The following is a 22,375-nucleotide window of genomic DNA, read 5'->3' on the forward strand; positions in this document are numbered from 1 at the left end:
GTTATTCCCAATTTTATCTGGAATTTAGCATTTAGTTGTTTTTGTTTTGGCTGTACTGAGATTTGAACTCAGAGCCTTGTACTTTCTAGGTCATCATTCTACCACTTCAGCCATGCCTTTTCAGGTAGGATTTGGAGTTTCAGTATCCTGGGGTTGGCCCAGACTGAGAATTTCCTATCTATGGACTTTATATAACTAGGATTCCAGGCACAAGCCATCACACCTAATTTATTGATTCAAGAGGGATTTTGCTTTTTTGCATAGTTTGATCTGGAACTACAATCTTGATATCTGCCTTCCAGCGTACTGGAATTGATTTTGCCTTCTATGTAACTTGTATTATAGTATACGCTATTACACCTAGCAGCATTTAGTTTTTCACCAGAAAAAAGAGTTTGTGTGTGTGTGTGTGTGTGTGTGTGGTGTGTGCACAAGACAAAGAGAAAAAAAGAGGGAGAACTGGTCTGGGGCTTAAACTTAGCACCTGAGCACTGTCTCTTTGCTTTTTTGCTTGAAGGCAATGCTGTACCACTTGAGACACACTTCCATTTCCAGTGTTTTGGTGGTTCACTGGAGATAAGAGTCTCCTGGACTTTCTTGCCTAAATGGTTTGAAGGCAATCCTCAAATCTCAGCCTCCTGAGAAGATAGGATTATAGCCAGGAGTCATCAGCACCTGGTTATCTGTAGGATTTTAATAGATGCTCTCTATCAAGCTAAGGAATTAAATTTTTAACCATTTAAAAACTAAATCAGTGGGCTAGGAAGGTGGCTCAGTGGTAGAGTGCTTGCCTTGCATGCCCTGGGTTCGATTCCTCAGCACCAAATAAGCAAAAAGAAAAAAGCTGGAAGTGGCACTGTGGCTCAAGTGGTAGAGTGTTAGCCTTGAGCTGAAGAGCTGAGGGACAGTACCCAGGCCCAGAGTTCTGGCCCCACGACCCGACCCCCCCCCCCAAAAAAAAAAAACTAAATCAGTGCACACATATAAACCCTACACTTGGAACATGCAGACAGAACAATCATGAGTTCAAGACTCATCTGTTATATAATGAGACTCTCACAAAAAAATGTGACTTTTACAAAACAAAACAAATCAAGTAGACATGGATTTAATTAATGACTCTGCTATTATATAGCTCTTTGACCTTGGGAAAATTAATTAAGCTATTTAGCCTTAGCCTAATTTTCTTCAGCATGAAAAATAAAGTACTTTGTTGAAACTGTAGAAAGGGTTATAATTGGAAGACTTTAAAATGATTCAGAGGCAAGTGCTTTCAAAGAAGGGACCTGAGCCTAATCCCTGAAATAAGAAGAACCCTTCGAGTATTAAGTTGTAGCAGAGATTGAGAAAAAGAGTTGATGAATCAAACCTGGTTCCCTAAGTCCTGGGCTGGTCTTGTGTCTCCATAAGAACAGAAGTGAAAGTGGTGCTGTGGCTCAAGTGGTAGAGTGCTGGCCTTGAGTTGAAGAGCTCAGGGACAGTGCCCAGGCCCAGAGTTCAAGCCCCACAACCAAAAAAAACAAACCAAACCAAACCAAAACAAAAAAACCCCCACAAACAGAAGTGACCCAATGACCAATATACTACAGAATGTATCTTATAGGTGAAAGCAGTGTGGGATTCTGGAGGAGATGGAGCTGGGAAACAGGAGAAGACAAACACAGAGAAGGCAAGCAGCAATAAGTACAAGTTTGCATACTTGTTCAACTAGGACACTCCTTTAGAAAATAGATAACAGAGTGACCCACCCAGTTTAGCTTCCCGGGACTTTGGCTTTACCTTCCTCACATCCAAAAATATTTGGCTAACACAAACCAAACTTGAATTTCTGTGTGATAGATTCGACCTTGAAAAGTACCTCTACTCTTGTTTTTCTTTGCATTTTTGCCCTCTTAAACAGCTTTACATTTATTTACTTCCTCATCTTGGAATGATGTGGTTTTATAAATATCTGGCACAAATGTCAAGTGAAGTCACCACCTGCAATGAGAAGGGACAATTCAAGCCATGTATCATTTACGGTTTCAAATCTAATTGTATAAGCCATTTATTTTGGTTTTGATTAAAGCCCTGATCCCTACTTTAATACAATGCATGAATTTATACAAATAGGTTTGGATTTTTTTTTCTTAGCAGATTATCAATGGAGTGTTTTCATGTTGTTCAACCAAGCCACAAGTGTTCTTAAATTAACACATGCTGGTCTTTCACAATAGAAGCAGAACTATTTAGTTCATCAGCTTCTCATTCATGTTCTTTATTTATCTGCCTATGAAGGTAAATAGATGGAAGCTCATAATTCAATAAAAATGGAGCCATCTGTCCACAGAAGACATAATACTAGTGAAAAGCTGCACATTCTCTTTCATTTTAGGGCTCAAAACGGGCTAGAAAGACCAGCCTCATAGAGTTTCTACCTATCTAAATGGGAATTTATTCTTCCCTGGAAGAAGATCCACAGGGTCAATCCTGTTCTTCCTAGATGTGCATCATTAGAAGCTGCTGTTAACAGAGTAATTGCTGTAGGCAGTCAGACTCTGATACAATCCACAGAGTCCCTCCTTTATTACCCAAGAAATAACATTCCCCATCTCCTACTTCTGTTGGTCCCACAGAGCATCTGGAGACATAGTGCCAAACCCTAGCATGAATTGTCCTGGTATTGTAGATCTGGGATTCTGACTCCACTGGCCACTGACCACTCCCCTAATCCCAGTGAGTCTAGCCTAGGATCTTAGTCTGTGATGGACCTCTTTTTTCTCTGGTAGACTCAGAAGATAGTTCAATCTCTGTCCACTGAGGATTTTTCTTGGCTTTGAGGATGCTAAGAACTTCCAAGAGTGAATAAGAAATGCTAGTAGATTGTTTCTTATATCTCATTGGCCTAAACTGGGTCATGTATCCTTTCTTCAGGCAATCAGACAAAAGGAGAGGAATTATCCTTATACCAGTTCAAGTTTGAATCCTGGAAACAAGAGTGGGTTATAGCTCCTTGAAACTCTTGAATATCAGCTTGTGTGTACAAGGATGTGCATTCTTCAACAAAATCAGAGGTCCATTTGGAAAGATAAAGGGGTCAACCAGTGACATGCATTGCAATATATTTTATATTTTATAAAAATACCAAGACCGTTTTCATGTCTGGGTCTGTGTTTGATGACTGTCTATGTGCTTTTGTCTGCTACTGTTTAGACTCTAATAACTGGGGAACTTACTATTACTCCTAGATTCTCTTATTATTTCTTTTTTTTTTTTTTTTTTTGGTCAGGCGTGGGGCTTGAACTCTGGGCCTGAGCACTGTCCCTCAGCTCTTCAGCTCAAGGCAAGTGCTCTACCACTTGAGCTACAGCACCACTTCCTCTCTTATTATTTCTTCCTTCTTTTTTTCACATAGACAATGGGAACATTTAGGCAAATGGAGTTTCTAGAATGGCTTTGTATAGGTATTGAGTGTGGATTCGATTTCCTATAAGCAAATATAGTATTTATGAGGCCATTTTTCTTGGTCTGTTTAAGATGGAAAGAATATTAACTACCTCAATAGGTTGCAAGGAGATCAGATATAAAGAATGTACCATAGTACATGGTATACCATAAATTCTAAAATAGAAGAGTAGTTATATAATTCTGTTTACATTCCTGAAGGTAGATATTCAAACTGTAAACTTTGTTTTACAGTAATATTGGAAGTACTTTTGAGTTGTCACCCTTTCTCTCATTTAACTAATATCTGAAAGATAGACAATGTCTTGGTCTAGAGTTTCAGGATTTGAAGTCTGAGATCTGCCATACTTTCTCACTGAAGACAATCCATTGCTGATGTAAGCAACTGACTTGTTTGCACTTTTTCTTTAAGCACAAATTTATTGTTACTTTGACCTTGCCACTGAACCAGGGAGTTGAAGTAAATGCATCATCAGCAATTGTCTGCAACAGGAGTCAAATGAAGAATTGAACTCTTAGTCTCTGTTCACTCCTTCCCCTTCCCCCCAGTCCAGTGAATATCATTCTACTCAACTCCTTTGAATTTGAAAGGATGTATGTAATTGCAGGCATAGACTTATTTTTTTTAATTTAATTTTATTTGTGAACATACTGTACAGAGGGGTTACAATTACATGGGCAGGATAATGCGTACATTTCTTACCAAGCATTGCAGCCTCCTCCTTTTGTTTACCCTTCACGTCCCTTCCCAGCCTCCCCCCTTATTTTTAACATCATTTTTAATGCTATTACTAGTGGGTCAGTAATATATCAGGTATAGTGCTTTGCCTTATTTTACAAAACACAGGATTTTAAGATCTGGGAGTTTATAAATTGCCAGGTTTCACTGATTGTTTTCCTCCAATCACGATTTCAGTGCATAATAGGTGTTTAACAAGTCCACAAATTAGCCTTAAAATAACCATTTGAGGATAGATCTGGAGCTCATCATCATTTTTATCTATTTAATAAAGAGGATACTAAGTCTCAGGAATATTTCATGACTTACATAAGGCACACAGCCAGTAAGTGGTAGAAACAAGACTTGAACAGTGTCTTGTTCTGAGGAGATGTGGAATTTTCTGGTAAGGAGATTACTTTGTGATTATACAAAGAAGGTTTCTTAGGATCTAAGGATGTAAAACCCATCCTGTGAGAGAAGGCCCAGTTCATCAGTCTTTTGTGTTTGGTGAACTTCCTGTACATTCCAGTCCCCATGACAGCTCTGAAGAGAGAAGGGACCGTGGAATTAGAAAAAAAAATGTCATCCTATTACAAACAAAAGAATATACCTTTCATTTGTTGATCATCTACTGTGTCCAACAAGATGTCTTACAAACACTCTCTTTAACCTACCTACAAAAATGAAGTATATTTTAATTTGTACACCAGAAAGAAATTCAGGGCAACTAAATGATCTTTTCATTTTCTCAAAATGATTCCCAAAGAAATGCACCTTAAATATTTGGCTCATTATCAGAATAATTTAGAAAGTCAAATCAGTTCACTGGCAGCATTCCAAGGTGGGTAAAGACCACCTCTCTGGCCAGAGAGATTCCTTTCTGTGAATTGATGTAAATCCTGGTACCAGAAAAAAAAATAAAACAACAACAACAACAAAAACTATGCTTAACATACTTAGGCACAGATGTTCAAATCTTACTCTTACTTGAGGCCCTGTTCATACATTTGTATTCTAATGTTTTCACCTGTATGAACTGCTGTTATGATTTATGAAGCACAATTTAGGTAACAGCTTTAAAGTAATCATATGAGCTATTTGATTTTTGTCCCTTCATTCAGTCCATACTGAAAGTGCAACTGATACCCTGTGCAAGCACCAACAAAGTTTTAACATTAAATAACAATCATCTTACTTCAAATCTTTAATAACCACTTGCCCACACAAACTGTGGAGACTCATGAAAGTTAGCTGACTTCTCTATGCTGGGGGAATTGCTGATGTGAAGACTTCACTTTCTCACCTCAGGCTACCATTAGCTCTCTCTTGGAAAGACTGTGAAGAACTTCCATATGTTCCCAGACCCCAGGCTTTCCATGAGCCAGAAGCATCATCCAGTGTGTGGGGCCTTGGCTTAGGTAGCAGAGGATGTTTCTACTCTCAGGAGGCTCAGGAATTCTGGTTAGGATCCCTGTACACTCCTCAACCTCTCCCCTGAAGTGTGGTTCGCAGACAGGTAGCTGGGCTTTTATTCTTCATTCAACTGGCCCCGAACGACTATTGCATCCCTTGGTATTGGGTCTGTGTAGTCTATTTTAATGCAAGAACTGAATTTCCTGCTCAGAAATGACAACAGGAACTTAAATGGCAGACACAGATCCAGATTTCCAGGCAGCAGAGGTCTAGTACTAAACATGAGGCTTCATGCTGTCTGCCTTGGCAGGAAGCACTGTGATAAGGAATAGGTTGGGATGTTGAGGTGATGAGGCGAAGTGGGGTGTTCTCTAGGTGCAGGAGAAGGACAGCAATGGTTGTAAGCAGGGTCAGCTCGGGTGCATGAAGTGGAAAAGGACTTTAATCTTGGCTGAGTCCAGGAATGGACAATTCTCAAGAGAAAAACATGACCTCTGTAGACAGTAGAAGTCATTACTTTGTACTCTTTGTACTTTTTCCACATCAGGAGTTTTGTACTTTTCCCATGTCAGGGAATTCCCCCTGGACAATGCTTCTCAAACATTACCGAGCATACTTATAGCCTAACGATGTTGTCATGGTACTCACTGGCCTCAGTAAGTTAAAAGTAGGGCCTGAAAGTTTATGTTCCCATCTAGTTCCCTCCAAGATAGCACTGAAGGCACTGTTCTTTGATCTTGCTGGCCCTTGGGTCATACTTTGAGTAGTAAAATCCTAGAACCCATTGGGTAGCTGGGAACCACAGTGTCAGTCTATTTTGTGTTGTAACACAGCACCCGACTCTGCCTCCAGAAACTCCTGCAACTTCACAAGCACTTTTGCGGCTGACTTATAGTAAACATAGAAATTTAAAATTTCCAGATGTGTTACAACAGGCAGATTTAATGAATTAAACTAAATCAAAAGGAGTTATCCCAGAAGCACAGAGAGTTCTAGAAAAAGGGACCCCTGATACTAAAAGGAAAAGAAAGATTCCCCCAACAGTTATGACAAAGTTTGGTCCAATTACGTTATAGGGAATAGATGGTGGTTTCCCACAAAATATAAAGTTAGTGACATCACATTTCCTGAGCCGACCGATGAATCATTGCCTTATACAGGAGTTCATAAAGATGAAAAGAAATGGATTAATGTAAAAGGAAAAAGGGTATCTTGGTACTCATTAGATTTTATGCAACGATTAGGTAGATCTAGACCATTATGGTGTTACTTATCAAAATAACAACAAGATAGTTTAAAATAACAATTAGAAATTTATGTGAACAAATATTGGGATTAAAATCATAGGAAACGGAGAATGTCTGACTCAACCTGGGAGTGGTTTTTAGGATGGTTTCAAAGGGACTTGACAATATATGGAAAAATATAAAAAGAGTACAATAAAAGTACAGCCCTGTCTTAGGTTTGTTAATTATTAAACATAAAAAGGCTGAATAGATGACGCATTCTATTAAACAATATGCTAGACTTGTTTCACACCACTTAGCTCAAACAGTTGGTGGGATAGTCATCAATTTTCATGTAACCCATTAATGCTTTGCTTTAAAAAAAATTATGTGCTTAAATAAACAAAGAATCTATGTCACAATCACACACTGTATAAAAATGTTAATTCTTCTCCATAAAGAGACACTCAGATGCAAAACAAAACAAAAGAACCTGACTCTGGGTAAGATCTGAAGAAAAGAGATTTATCTGACTTATGCTTCTGGTGGCTCAAAAGTCTAAAGTGTATGATATGACATCTGGCCATGTCACAGCATGAGGGAAGAGTGGAAATGGAATTGCTCAAATACAGAAGAGCCATGCCTATGAGGAAGAGAGCAAGGGACAGGAAAGGGGCTGTGCTCAGCATTGTTATTATAACAACCTACTCTTGTAAGAAAGCTTGGTCCTGAAAAATCTATATTAATCCCTTCTGAGGGTGGTGACCTGTGATCTAATCATCTCGGTTACATTGAGGACCAATCTTCCAACCACCATTAACAGACAAACTATGTCTCAACCATCCCACTGGGGATGGTTGAAAAGCTTTGATCTCTATTACACACACACACACACACACACACACACACACACACACACACACACACACACACACACACACACACCACACCACACCACACCACACCACACACACCCGCATTACTCCATTATTAGCTATGGCTATTTCCTCATCTTATGGGTCTTCAATTGCTGGAGTCTGTGTATTAGTCACTGTGTTTAATTACTTAAAAAACTTTATTATGCTTTGGAGCACCTATTCCTTAGGGCAAAATGACAGCCATACCCATCATGTCCAGTCAACATGTTCTCAATCCTCTACCAGTATATCACAGTTCCTTGAGCCAGGTATCATAAACCTTACATACAGTAGGAGTGGTTCCTCTTACTAACCCCCAGTGCAGGGGAGCTTTGCCGTCCAACCATAAAGAACAGACCTCACATGTTAGCTTTCAGTAAGTTGATATTGCTGAGCTTTTTAAAGATGAATGGCTTACAGAGTATATATGCAAAGGAACTACTCTATACCTACCACCTAGGCATTGGAGTTAGCTGCCACTAAACTGAGCTTGTCCTCTGAGCCTACAGAAATTTAAAAACAAGTTCAATTTTGATGTTTTTTAAAAATCTTTTTTGAATGACATCAGACCTTTTTCTCTTAGAAAGAAAGGCTCACCATCATGAAAAATTAAACTTGAAAGTGATTTCAGGAAAACAGGCTTTGTATCACAGTAAGTGATTATAAATCCAAAGCTTTGTTCAAATCAGTGCACTCCAGGATTTGCCATCCAACCTCTTCGATGGTGTAATTTCAATGAAAGGCAACAATTTAATGAAAATAATGTCAGGTAACATAGAACAAACAAATTGTTTTTAATGAACTAGAAGAGTAGCTCACTTAATATGTCTAATTTCTTTTTATAGGTCACATTCTAACCTGAAAATTTCCCATGGATCTGTCAGCAACTTTGATTGAAGTAGAAATTAATCTTATCAGATATCTTGCTGAGAGCTCAGATGTATCTTAGCTATAAAAAGTGTTTTGTTATAGTATTATTTATCTTAATCAGATTTGGATGATAGACCTTTTATTAAGAATTTTGGAAGGGAGGGAGCTGGGAAGGTGGCTCAGTGGTATAGCACTTGCCTTGCATGCATGAGGCCCTGGATTCAATTCCTCAGCACCACATAAATAAAAAGAAAAAAAGCCAGAAGTGGCGCTGTGGCTCAAGTGGTAGAGTGTTAGCATTGAGCTGAAGAGCTGAGGGACAATGCCCAGGCCCCGAGTTCAGGCCCCATGACCGGACACCCCCCCCCAAAAAAAAAAACAAAGAATTTTGGAAGGGAAATGAATCTATCTAACTTAGAAATCATCAAGCCTAACAATCTCATTTTACTAAAATGGAAATAGCTGGAGTTTTAGCCAAGATTACAGGGCCTGTCTTTATTTATTTTTACTTAATTTTTTTGGTAATGAATTGCTTCATTTCATTTTACTTTATTTTATTCTAAACTTCAAAAGTCTCTACAAGGGGGTTACAATTTAATATGTCCATCTAAGTTTCCAGTGCTGCTGCTGCTTCTTTTTCTTTCTTTTTTTTTTTTTTTTTTTGCCGGTCCTGGGTTGTGAACTCAGGGCCTGGGCACTGTCCCTGATCCTCTCCATACTCATGGCTAGCGCTCTAACACTTGAGCTGCTACACCTTCGGAGTAGTTTTACTGGAGTAAGAGTCTCATGAACTTTTATGCCCAGCCGAATTTGAACCAAGATCCTCAGATCTCAGCCTCCAGAGTAGCTAGGATTACAGGTGTGAGCCACCAGAGCCCAGCTTTGTCCAGTGCTTCTTGATCAGAGTGATCTCTTCCACTATTCTCACCATCCCATCTTTTCCTTCCCCGCAGACTAATTTCCCATTTCCCACTTCCTTTATCACATCTGCACGCTGAGCCTTCTTGCCCTATTTGTTCCCTGTTCTCTTTTTCATTCATCTCCCTTCCACTGGTTTCAGCTTCCTGATGGCCATTTTGTTAAATTGTTTATTTTTTCAAAGGGCTGAGAGCGTTTCTTTAGATCCCAGTCTGGGCTCCTCCAGTTTCCCACAATGCCTTTCGGTGTGGGCTACGGGTGGCTTTGAGGAAGAAAGCTCCCCATCATCCCTAGTGGAAACTGAGATTATTTCAGTACCTTTCCCATGCCACCCAGAGCCTGACTTCTACAGAAACTCAAAGGATGCAGTGTGCAGGGAGACAAAGTAGACCAGGAGGAGAGCCCAAGTTCGATAGCCAGTTGGCCTGGCTCAGATACTGCCTTAATCTGTACAAGTTGTGTGACCTTGGGAGAGTCAGGAAACGCCTTTGTGGCCACTTTTACTGATGAGTTGAGGACCTTCCTTATAAGATCATGGTGAAGACTGGGTGAGTGACTATTTCAGAGTGATTAGAATAAGCACCAGGAGTGTATGTGTTATATGAGAGTTTGGAAACTGTAGGCCTCCACAAAATATTGAACTGTGAAGTCAGTGTCCTGAATCATAAATAGCATTGAGAAAGTTAGTGGCTTGTGATAGAATGAAGTAGAACATACCAGACCACGTTGTATCCATGTAGTATTTTGGGTGTACATTTTGAGGGTGTGTGTGTGTGTGTGATGGTTCACATTGTAAAATACACTTCTCACTGAGGTTATGTCAAAAAGACTTGGGATGGCCTTACTCCAGGACTAACGTGAGGGATGAATCCATTTGTCTAAGTACAGACCCACTGAGGTGAGTGAAGCCCTCTGTGGGTGAGATTTGAATATGCAGATAAGTTCTGGCTAACACCTGGATGTGCTTCCCTTGCAGAGGGAGACCAAAGGACAGTTTCTGATTGACCATATCTGCAACTACTACAGCTTGCTGGAGAAGGACTATTTTGGCATTCGTTATGTGGACCCAGAGAAGCAGAGGGTAAGAGGCATCTTCTGTCTCAACCCATTTCAGAGGAGGTACTAAGTTTGTAGGGCATTCTGGAGGTTATTCTCAGAGTCCTCATGATGCCTTTGATTTAATGGGTCACGGGAAACCAAGCAATGGGGACAAACTTAGGCCCTGTCCACCAAACTGAGGGGAACAAGAAGGAAAAGTCAGGTGTTTCCAGGAGGCTACTTCCATCTGGAGAGCAGAGATGGTCCTGTATTCTTTGAAATGAGGCTGTGCAAAATTCTTCAGTGGGGGCTACATAAAATCTAGTCATGGAGGAAAACCCCTGACACTCTGTGGAAGGCTCTTGGCACTCCTTAAAATTAACTGCTTAAAGGAGACGGGCTTTCTTTGTTGCTGTGTGTATATGCATACCTGTCCAGGAGCTTGAACTCAGGGCCTTGGGTAATATTTCTCAGCTTTTGTGCCCAAGGCTAGTGCTCTACCACTTGAGCCATCACTCTACTTCTACTTTGGGGGCTGTTCATTGGAGATAAGAGTCTCACAAACTTTCCTGCCCAGGCTAGCTTCAAGCCAGGAACCTCAGAGCTCAACCTCCTGAGCAGTTAGGATTACAGGTATGAGCCATATAGCTGATGGGCTTTCTTTTGTGATGAAAATGTCTGGACTTTGATATAGATGGTGCTTGCTAAACACTGTGAATGTTTTTAATGCCATTGAAATGTGCATTTAATTTTTAAAATTATTATTATAAAGGTTATGTACAGAGGGGTTACAGTTTACACAACTCAGGTAAAAACAACATTGCTTTTTGGACAGTGTCAACCATTCCCTTGCTCTCTCCCAGTTTTTCCCTCCCATCTGAAATGTATATTTGTAAATGGATAATTTTATGTGGACTTCATCTCATTAAGCAAAACAAAACAACTTTTAAACAATGAATAAAGGCTCATACCTGTGATCTTAGCTACTTGGGAGGCTCAGAATGGGAGGATCTCAGTTCAAGGCCAACCCAGGTAGAGAAGTTTGCAAGACTCCTTTTCCACCCATTGCTGGGTACAAGGATACACACCTGTGTTCTCAAACTATGTGGGAAGCTGAGATTGGAAGGATCCCAGGAGAAGGATAATCTGGGCAGAAAGGTCTGACTCGTCACCACAGAAGGAAACTGGACACTGGGGTTCATATTTGTGATTATTCCAGTGATGACAGGAATCTGAAAGTAGGGGGGTCAAGGCTCAGGCACAGGCTGAAATAATCAGTGAAAAAACAGGACTGGGGATGTGGGTCAGCAAACTACAAGGCCCTGAGTCCTATAATCACCCAAAGAAACAAAAAACAACAACAACAAAATGTTCACAGAAGACTCTCCTTAAGTACCACTAAATTTGGCAGCTCTGGTTGTGTTTTCACTCTTAGACATACCCATTTGTTTTGGCACCTGTGGGTGGGTAAGAGTCATTAGGAGAGTCACCTTTTTAGTTGTTAGTGTGCACAGACATGGCATGTACTGGACTTGGAGTGTTGTATATCCTTCCCATTTAAAGGCTCTGGATTATTTGTCCTGATCGTTTCTGCAGCTCTGCTATGTCATCCATTTGGGGGCCAGGAGGGCTAATGGGTCTCTACTTATTACAAGCAGAATGTATGTGAAAGGACCCCATGGGGGTAACCAGTGGTGAGGGATAAGGCCTTTCTGCTCCCTTCAACTTGATAGCCTCTTTTCCAGTGTCCCTGGCTTTCTTCTTGGTAAGGAAAAAGACCTTCTTCCCTATGAGGCCACCTGGCTCTTAGTATTTACAAACCCAATACCATGAATAAAGGCTGCTGGATGTATTTTTGTAGAGGAAGAGGATGTTTAAAGAATAGAATTTTTTTCCTGGAATATGGAGGATCTTACTAAGCTCCTGGAGTTCCTGCAGACCCAGGGGGACTCAGAGGAAGGAGGTGTGGTTTTCAATAGAATGTTAGTTACCTGAGTGAGAAAAGTGCAAGGTTGTGGTGACCTACTATCTAGAGGGCTGATTGAGGGTAGGGAGAGGACCAGTGTAGCATTCACTACAGCGGTTCCTAGATTTGGTCCTGCAATGAAAATGTCTTGGGAGTTTTCTCAAAATGCTCCCTTCCAGACATCCTAATTCAGAATTTTTGGATCTGGGACAGGAATGTGTGTGTGTGTGTGTGTGTGTGCGTGCGCGCGCGCGCGCATGCGTGCTTGCACACTTGTGAGTGTGTGACAGTACTAGAGCTTGAATTCAGGACTTCACACTCTTGCTTGTCTTTTTGATCAAGGCTGGTACTCTATCACTTGAGCCACAACTTCACTTCTGGTTTTTAGTGGTTAATTTGAGATAGAGTCTGATGGAATTTTCTGCTTGGGCTGGTTTTGAACCACAACCCTAGATCTCAGCCTCCTGAGTAGCTAGGATTACATGTATGAGCACCCAACTTAACCTAATTCTTCAGAAGTCAAGAAAGGCAAGATTGGAGCCATATCAAGTAAAAGCAATGTGAGATCTTGGACTGGATTGAGGAACAGAGAATAGCACAGTAATGAGGAAACAGGGCAAACTCCAGATTATATCTTTAGTTTAAAACTCTTATGCTAATTCCTGTTTCTTACTGTCTTAATTGTACAGCAGTTATAAGAAGGTGTGAACATAAGGGCCAGATGGGTGAAAACTATACTTGGCTATATTTGCAGCTACTTTATAAATCTAAAAGTCCTTTTTAATATTAAAGTGCTTAGGTTGATATTTTTCATTGTTCTTTATATTTTACTTGGCTTAAGTTAAAATTTTTTTCCAGTCCTGGGGCTTGAACTCAGGGCCTGGGCAATGTCCCTGAGCTTCTTTTGCTCAACGCTAGTGCTCTACCACTTGAGCCACAGCACAATTTCCAACTTCTTCTGGGTGGCTTATTGGAGCTAAGCGTCTCATGGACTTTCCTGCCCAGGCTGGCTTTAGACCACAATCCTCAGATCTCAGCCTCCTGAGTAGCTCGGATTATAGGTATGAGCCACCAGCACCCTTATCTTAATTTTTAATATTCACATCTGATTTTTAAATTTGAGGGGAAAAATGGAGCCAAAACCCAAGTAGAACTGTCCTATCTGTTGTAGCTACTGAATTGTTTAGAGCAGTGCCTGAAGAGTTCTGATTTTTTTCCTTTGTGTGGTAGGGCTGTTACCGTCATTTGCTTTGGGGAATATAACGTAGAGGTAGCATCTGTATGAGTGGCTAAAGTAGTTTCTAAACAAAATGGCATAGGTTGACCTTGAACCCTTGATCTGATCCTCCTGCCTCAGCCTCTCAAGTGCTAGGATTATAGGTATATGCCTACATTGCTTCTTTTTTAGTGCTGAGGATGGAATCTAGTACTTTGTACATGTTAAGCAAGCAAAACACAACTGAGATACCTCCCCATGGCTTAAAACTACAAATAGACTTTGGATTAAGAAAGATGTGATTTAGATATTTAGAGATCCTATCTTGTTATAAGCTCTATGATCTTTTTCTTTCTTTCTTTTTTTTTTTTTTTGTCATGGAGCTTGAACTCTGGGCCTGGGCACTGTCCCTGAGCTCTTCAGCTCAAGACAAGCTCTCTACCACTTGAGCCAGAGCAACACTTCCAGCTCTATGATCTTGACCAAGTCATTTAACCTCTTTGAGTCTCAGTCCTGCTGGACTAATATGATCATTAGAGATAAGTATCATAAATGCTTAACACATGGTAAAAATTATAGGGTATGTTATTAGTGCTAATTGCTGGTGTGTGTGTGTGTGTATGCGCACGAGTGTGTGTGTGTACTGGGGCTTGAACTCAGGGGACTGGCTCTCTTCTTTACCTTTTGCTCAAGGCTGGTCCTCTACCACTTGAGCCATACCTCTACTTTTGACTTTTTGCTGGTTAATTGGAGATTAAAAGTCTTGAGGATTTGCCTGCCCTAGCTCATGTTGAATCATGAACCTCAGATCTCAGTCTCTTGAGTAGCTAGAATTACAAGCATGAGCCACTGGCTTGCTATTGATATTCATGGAATTATTATGCATTGACTAGGGCCAGTTGAGAAAATGGCTTTATGTTTAGCACCCCTCCCCCAACCTAAAAATATTTACAATGTCTTTTAAAGGTAAATGGGCCACTGTTATGCTCTTTGGTCAGAGGGTGCAGGAGAGCCTTTAATAATTGCAGAAATGGGTTCAGAGGCACAGAGGCATGATGGTATGGGAGCTTTGGCAAAGACTAGTTGGCCACCATTGTTTCTCAACAGGTTCCCATACTTTTCTCAATGGCAAATAGAATAGATGAACTAACTAGAGGATAGAAAGCTAGAAAGTCAAGAAAAGCCAGCCAAGCCAGAGAAGCTGAAGTGGAAATTACCGCTGCTGTGGGATTGATGCAACTCACTCTAAATCAATTGACGGTAACCCATTGTGGAATATTAAATATTTAGCATTATTACATTTGAAACAGCATATGTTTCACAAGATGTCTCATCCCCATATGCTCTGGAAGTGGTGAGGATAAAATCAATCAATGATGACTGTCTTTTCTATTGTGATGGCAGAGGTCCAGATTTTCCATTATTATTGTAGCGGATGTAGAAAGGTATAGGTTGAGTACCCATCAGTATCATCCCCGAGTTTCTGCCATATTCATCTTCTGAGGAATTCATACATCTTAGCTGTCTAAGAGTTGGGAAAAGATGAGTGGAATTCTTGTTTTATTAATAGAGACAGCTAGGGCAATACATCTGGAAGTCTTGGAAAAAAGAATTCCAGGAGGAATTCTATGCCTCCATCAGAAAGAATGACTTTGCCCCATTTGTTAGGAAATGGAAAGACTTGGAAAAAATTATATTAAGTGAAGTAAGCCAGGCGCAAAGAAACATAGGTCCCATGGTTTCCCTTATTTGCAATGACTAGTATATATCTGAGACAAGCAGGAAAGGTCAGATAAGATGATGTTAAGCAAAATGAACCCCAAGATAAGGACACAAGTGGTTTTTTCTTGCTATTGTTTCTAATGTATTTATAATGTACCACGTGAGTTTTTTGTTGCTTTGTATGTCCCTCCCCCATGGTATAACCCCTGTTTTCACTGTATTTGATGTTGGTATAATTTGGGGAGTGGAAGGGAAAAACAAATTGTTTAATAGGGATACAGATTGACCCATTGCAACAATGAGATGTACAAGATGCTATGTCGAAAAACAAACTTTACCATTTAGGCGGGGGAAGGAGAAATGTAATTGTGGAGATGGGAGGGAAAGGATGGTAGGGGAAAAACAAAGGAGGAGGCAATGCTTGATGAGAAATGTACTCATTACCTTGCTCATGTGATTGTAACCCCTCTGTACAGTATTTTCACAATAAAAAACTTATTTTTTAAAAAAAGAAGAATTCCAGGCGAGGTCCCATTTGGCTTAAGTCCCAGTTTTCTTTTTGTCTCTTAAATCTAACATGGTCTTTTCATCATTTGCTTAGGTATTCAAGTAACTTGTTGGAAAGATGACGTTTTGAAATAATTAGTTGGGTTTCCTGACTAGTTTCTATTGCTGTGCTTTGAGATACACATGTAATAAATTGTGCTTTCACTTCCATTTCCCCAAACACAGCTAAGGAAGCCACTGGTGCTTTCTTTTTATTTATTTATTTGTTTGTTTATTGTCGGTCATGGGGCTTGAACTCTGGGCTTGTGACACTCACTAGACATGATGTTGAAAATGAACTATACAACTTGTGGAGAATGGGTCAAGAAGGAAAAAGCTGGGAGAAAATAAGGGAAGAAGTAATACTGTTAAAAAAGAAATGTACTCAGTACCTGACTTACGTAACTATAACCCCTCTGTATATCACCAGTAAACTATTAACAATAAAAATACAAAATTAAGAAATAAAATAAATTCCCCTTTGAAGTACTAGAGATTGAACTCAAGACCTTGAGCATGTTAGACAAGTCTGTTTGAGCCACACCTCTCAGACTGTTTGTCATGATCTCAAACTCATGATCTTCCTGCCCCCCCAAATAGTTGAGATTACAGATAGGTGTTACCACACTGGCTTAACATGGATTCTGACAGAAGGATAGAGCCACAAAACAATGAATATGAGGGCATTGTGAAACCCGATTCCTTCCCCTAATATGATTATCACTCTAAAATTTTTATGTAGGTAGCCAGAAAGAGCTAGTGAGCCTTTTAGTGAGTTTTTATTAATGGGAAAAGACCTTGTCTATGTTACAGCCATTTTCCCTTCCTTCCTTCCTTCCTTCCTTCCTTCCTTCCTTCCTTCCTTCCTTCCTTCCTTCCTTCCTTCCTTCCTTCCCTCCCTCCTTCCTTCCTTCTTTCCCTCCTTCCCTTCCCCTCCCTCCCTCCCTCCCCCTCCCCCTCTCTTTCTCTCTTTCTTTCTGTCTTTCTCTCTTTCTTTCTGTCTTTCTTCCTTTCTTTCTCTTTCTTTCTTTCTTTCTTTCTTTCTTTCTTTCTTTCTTTCTTTCTTTCTTTCTTTCTTTCTTTCTTTCTTTCTTTCTTTCTTTCTTTCTTTCCTTTCTTTCTTTCTTTCTGGCACCTTAGGGGAGGACATAGAATAGAATAAAAAGCAGCCCAATGATTTGAGGTTTTGCTACAGGGAGGATGCCAGGAAGCCAGCCAGCATGATGTCTCGCCAGCTGCTCTTGCCATTGAAAGGCTGCTTCCTGAGCCTCAGATAATTGCTTCCCAGATGCTCATCACTAGGAACAGGAGTAGTACCTAAGATTTAGGGCAGCCTTGTGCTGGAGAACGGGGTTGTATTAATATGCTACCTCACGTCCTTGCTTATGAATTGGTGTCCTTATTCATGAATTTGTGTGCTTATTGTTTTCTTTTGTTTTTAAAGATCAAGAGAGACTAAAAGTCAGGAGTTGCTGGGCACTGGTGGCTCACACCTGTAATCCTAGCTACTCAGGAGGCTGAGATCTGAGGATCGAGGTTTGAAACAAGCCTCGTCAGAAAGGCCCTGAGACACTTACCTCCAATTAGCCTCAGTAAAGCTGGAAGCGGAGTTGTGGCTCAACTGATAGAGCACTAGCCTTGAGCAAATGGAGCTCAGGGACAGCTTCCAACCCCTGAATTCAACCCCAGGACCAGCACACACACACAGAGAAAATTCAGGAGTTCTTGGATGATTATAGAGATGACTCTGTCACCTGAGTTCTAAGAAAGAGCACTATCACAACATCTTTAAAATTAAATATATTATCTAGTGGTTCACTTTTGGTCTGCAGTATCCACATTACTAGATTTGGAGGAGGTTGTCAGAATTCTTTTGTAGAAAGTAGAACTAGGAATTTAAAATGATAGTCATAATTGGCTCTGTCTAGATCTGATGTTCTTCTGGGATGGAGAACATGATGGAAGGTTATGATCTGGAAAACCACATAGCAAACTAGGATGTCATCATTAAAATAAAGGAGAGGCAAATGTGTTGTATTGTTTGGACCAGAAGTCAGTCATAGGGATAAGTGGGGCCAGGAAAAGGCCATTTTATCCCTGTTTGAGAAAACAGGACTATCTAAGGAAGGGAGATTTTTCTTTATGGGTGGTAGGGACAGAAGCAGGAATTGGTTAGTTAAAGCTTAAGGAAGAGAGAGAAACATTTGCTGGAGGCTTTTAGCAGCCTCCAGCATGATTAGATTCTAGTTGGTCTGCAAGTTTAGGCTGTATCTGTGATGTATAACTTGGAGTCTTACAAACAATATAGGTCAGAAAAGAACCAGTGGCGCTAGGGATCAAACCTGGGGATTTGTCTGTGATACATAAACTCTCCCATTGAGCTACATCTCTAGACCTTTGTTTAAGCTTTTGTTTCTTTCAGATTCAGGCTTTAGCAGAATTCTTTCAAAGTTTACTTGTACTTGTGCTTCATATGTATAGAGGGAAATAAGGAGGTAGTGTTCTAATCATCTTGCTATTCAATCAGCCTCCTCATCATTTAGTGGCTTAGAACACCCAACATTTTATTATATCACAGGATTTTGTGGTTCAGGACTTGGTTCAGGGCACAGCTGAGTGGTTCTTCTGCTTCTCTTGGCATTGACAGGGTTACTCAGTGGTATTCAACTGCTGGCGAGTCCAGTGAAGAGGGAACAACACATCTTCACTTGTATGCTTGGTGGTTGGCTGTGGGTGGCCAGAAGATGGCTCAGGTGCATCTCAAACTTCTGATGTGGTTATTTAGGGCTCACATTTAAATGAACCAGTTACAAAATAAAATATACAGGAAATTGTAGATTTTCAAGAGAGCTGACAAATTTTAAACGTGTTGAGTTTAGGAAGCCTGTGAGAACTGATTATAGAGGTGACAGAGACACAGACAGAGAGAAATTGTAGTTGTGAGAAGAGAATCTGAGAGTTAAGGAATACTTCTATTTTCAAGAGTGGCCCAGAAGATGAAAACAGCCAAGGAATTGACAGAACAGAAAGAGAGTATAGAGAAAGATACATTCTGGAAGCAAGTGTGGTCATAGGCTTAGTAAAAGGGAACAGTTCTGCAGTTCCAAGCAGAATGAGGACCAGAGTGGGATAGCTAAGAGCGTTAGCACCCAGAATCAGGATGACTGGGTCAAATCCTATCCCTACAACTTTCAGGTTAAATGGGTTTGAGCAGATTCTGTTACCTTTCTATGCTCAATTGTTTATCCTGTAAATTGGTTGCACAAGTCTAAGTCAGCTCATCCATATTACCAATGTATGTAACTGATCATATATGCCATACTTTAACGAGTAGGAATAGGTACATGGATCTGACAATTAGGTAACATTTGACCCGAGAGCAGTTTGTTGATAATTGCATTAAATTGAGACGGCATGACAATAAATATTACACAGTAATAAATTCTACTGGCCTGAAGGAATCCTACAACTTCCCTCTTGATTGATATTTACTATCCTATCACTTTAAATAGTCAGAGATACTTATTTTTATAGCATATTACATTTTCCAAGTAGTTACAATAAAGATTTTTTTGGATGTAGGACAGAGAGTAGTATGCCAGGATCAGAATGTCTTTCTATAAGCTTTTGTAAATAAAGTTTTATTGGAACATAGTTTTTCCTGTCCTTTTATGCGTTTGTTTGCTTTCATGGTCCAAAAGCAGACTTGAGTAATGCAACAGAAAGCTTATGGACCACAGAGAAACAACTATTAACTCCACTTTTTTTTTTTTTTTTTTTTTTTTTGCCAGTACTAGGGTTTGAACTCAGGGTCTTATTCTTGATTTGCTTACTTGACTTGCTTTCTTGGCTGGTGCTCTGTTAGTTGAGCCATGCCAACATATCTGTTTTTTACTGTTTGTTTTGGAGATAGAATCAAATAAATCTTTTCTACCTGGGCTGTCTCTAGATCTGTCTCTCTGTCTCTGTCTCTACCTCTGTCTCTGTCTCTCTGTTTCTCCGTCTGTCTGTCTGTCTCTCTGTCTCTGTCTCTGTCTCTCTCTGTCTCTGTCTCTGTCTCTCTCTGTCTCTCTGTCTCTGTGTCTGTCTCTCTGTCTCTGTCTCTGTCTCTGTCTCTGTCTCTCTCTCTCTCTCTCTCACACACACACACACACACATACTTCTGCACTCCTGGTAGAAAGGAAGGTGCTGACAGCTGAATGGTTGAATGGACATTAGTGTTTTCTTCTCTGCCTGTCATTTCTGTCTTCCTCATTTGAGATGCTTGCATATAAAATCACTTATGACTAAAAGAGTGAAAACAATACGTAAAGCAATGGGCTAAAAGGAGTAAATGACTTCCAATGAACAACAAATTTTGAACATTCCTACGCTACAGATTTATTGTGGTTGTTATTGAAGTGATAGAATCCAGTGTTACTGGGAGGTAAATGACAAGGACCGTGCTATAACCTTACAGACAGAGCATCATCAAGGCTGCCTTCACCCAGCTGGAGCTCTGTCTTTCCCATCAGAAGCCAGACAGCCTGGTCCATCAGTGGCAAAAGTTGTCCACACAATGCAAGGCTGGGTTGCATTATAGGTGGATTTGAGAATTAGGTCTTCTTTTTAGGCCCACGATGGGAATTGGTCAGGTGGAACAGTAACCAGGTGGACTGGTTACTATCAAGGGGAAACATCTCCTGCTTGAGAGATTATTATTGGACTATTATTGGATTATTTACCACATTTCTCTGGGCTGTGCAGTTTTTCACTTTAGGGAACCATTGGTTTTGAGAGGTGTGTAATTTATTCTGCAATCATAGCTTCATCAATTTAACAGAAGTCAAACATTTGAAGATATTAAATGTTGCATTGTTTACTTTCGGAAGCATTAATTTTTTTCTTTAATAATAGGGCTTGAACTCAGGGCCTACATGCTGTCTCTGAGCACTTTTGCTCAAGGCTAGCACTCCAGCCATGGCTCCATTTTTGGTGTTTGAGGTAGTTAGTTGGAGATTAGAGTCTCATAGACTTTGCTGTCCAGGCTGGCTTCAGAAATGTAATCCTTCTGAGTAGATTATAGACGTGAACCACCCACACCCAGCTCTTTCGGATTTTTAGTCTCAGCAGCTACCAACTTAAAAATCAGTCTTTTCAGCTACAAACCACCCCTTCACACACAATTTTCCCTTCCTCACTGTACCTCCTAACAATTCAAAATTAAAATGTACAAACGATATGTACCATTTCTTTGAAGGCATAGAAAAAACTGGACTCAGTACATGGCACTGTCTTATCATGTGGTTCATTTTCAACATAGTATCTAGTATTGCTGCTGAATTAGTTCACCCTTTGTCCCACCATTTCTGTGCTTCCCCTTCCCATCCTCAAGTCAGATCAACTTACATACAAGACAGAAAGCCCCAGTGTGCCTTAGAGATCTATCCATGTGACACATGAAGATTTTCCTCATCTAAACAAGTATCTAGATCACTAGCAGGCCATAATTGGTTTACTCGTTGTTCCTGATGATGGCCATGAATGCTATTTTTAATATTCTGTAACTTTAGCTAATATTGCAGTGAAAATCCTTATAATATGCTCTGGCTCTCTGTTCACATGGGTGAATTAGAGAATAAAGGCCCAGTTTTTTGTTTGTTTGTTTTAATTAATACCAACAAATAGAGCTTGGTTGTCCTTGGAACAAATGATTTCCTGTAATCTTTTTGAGACATGATTATTGCTAGGTTATATTTCCTGGAGATTTCTAACCCATCACTCTCCTATTGGGAAAGAATAGTGATCCTGAAAAAGAAAGTAGCAATTGCACTATATAAGTAGGTAACTGAAGTGCACACACCCCAAAAGGCCAGGGTGGGGATAAACAGACCAAGAGAAGATCCAGATGGGAACTGAACAGAATCTGCAAGGTATATTTCTTAGGACAATGAGGAAACAAGTTATAACTTATTTAGGGCACAGATGGCAAATATCTGCAGGCATGTGGTCCATGCAGGCATAACCAATCAATAGCGGCATGATAGATATAGCCAATCCATCAGGGTGCTCATTCTCCTAGACTTTACCCAGCCTTGGAACTCTCCTCACAGCTCTGGTATGGAAACAGATATGGAAGCCTACCTATCTTTCCTGGAGTCAGAGAGAAGTTGGAGAGACAACTTGAAGTTAGAAACTGTCTGAGGTGTTCAAAGGACATGAAGGAGAATTTAGAAAATGTATTTACATTTCATTATTGATGAAACAACAGCAGGAAATATTGTTCTCTGGTCATTTGATACTGGGGTTTGAACTCAGGGCTGAGGCATTACTTTTGCTTTTTCCCCTCAACTCTACTGCTCTACCATTTGAGTCAGCGCTCCACTTTCAGCTCATGGA

The 22,375-nt window shown here is 40.2% G+C and overlaps 1 protein-coding gene across 5 annotated transcripts in view; it reads left to right on the forward strand.

Moving 5' to 3' along the window:
* Frmd3 (FERM domain containing 3) overlaps window positions 1-22,375 on the forward strand; it is a 280,263-nt gene that overhangs the window by 141,767 nt on the left and 116,121 nt on the right. For 3 of the 5 annotated variants that reach the window (XM_070035521.1, XM_070035523.1, XM_070035526.1), the window contains exon 2: window positions 10,486-10,590. The exons of 1 other annotated variant lie outside the window; for it this stretch is intronic. In XM_070035521.1, the coding sequence (XP_069891622.1) occupies window positions 10,486-10,590 (105 nt within the window). Of the gene's footprint in view, window positions 1-9,988; window positions 10,058-10,485; window positions 10,591-22,375 lie in introns of those variants that run through there. One more of the 5 variants, XM_070035524.1, reaches the window with a different exon arrangement.

This window comes from Dipodomys merriami, unplaced genomic scaffold (assembly GCF_024711535.1).
Source record: "Dipodomys merriami isolate MVZ:Mamm:240054 unplaced genomic scaffold, mDipMer1.0.p SCAF_26, whole genome shotgun sequence".
Taxonomy (NCBI): Eukaryota; Metazoa; Chordata; class Mammalia; order Rodentia; family Heteromyidae; genus Dipodomys; species Dipodomys merriami.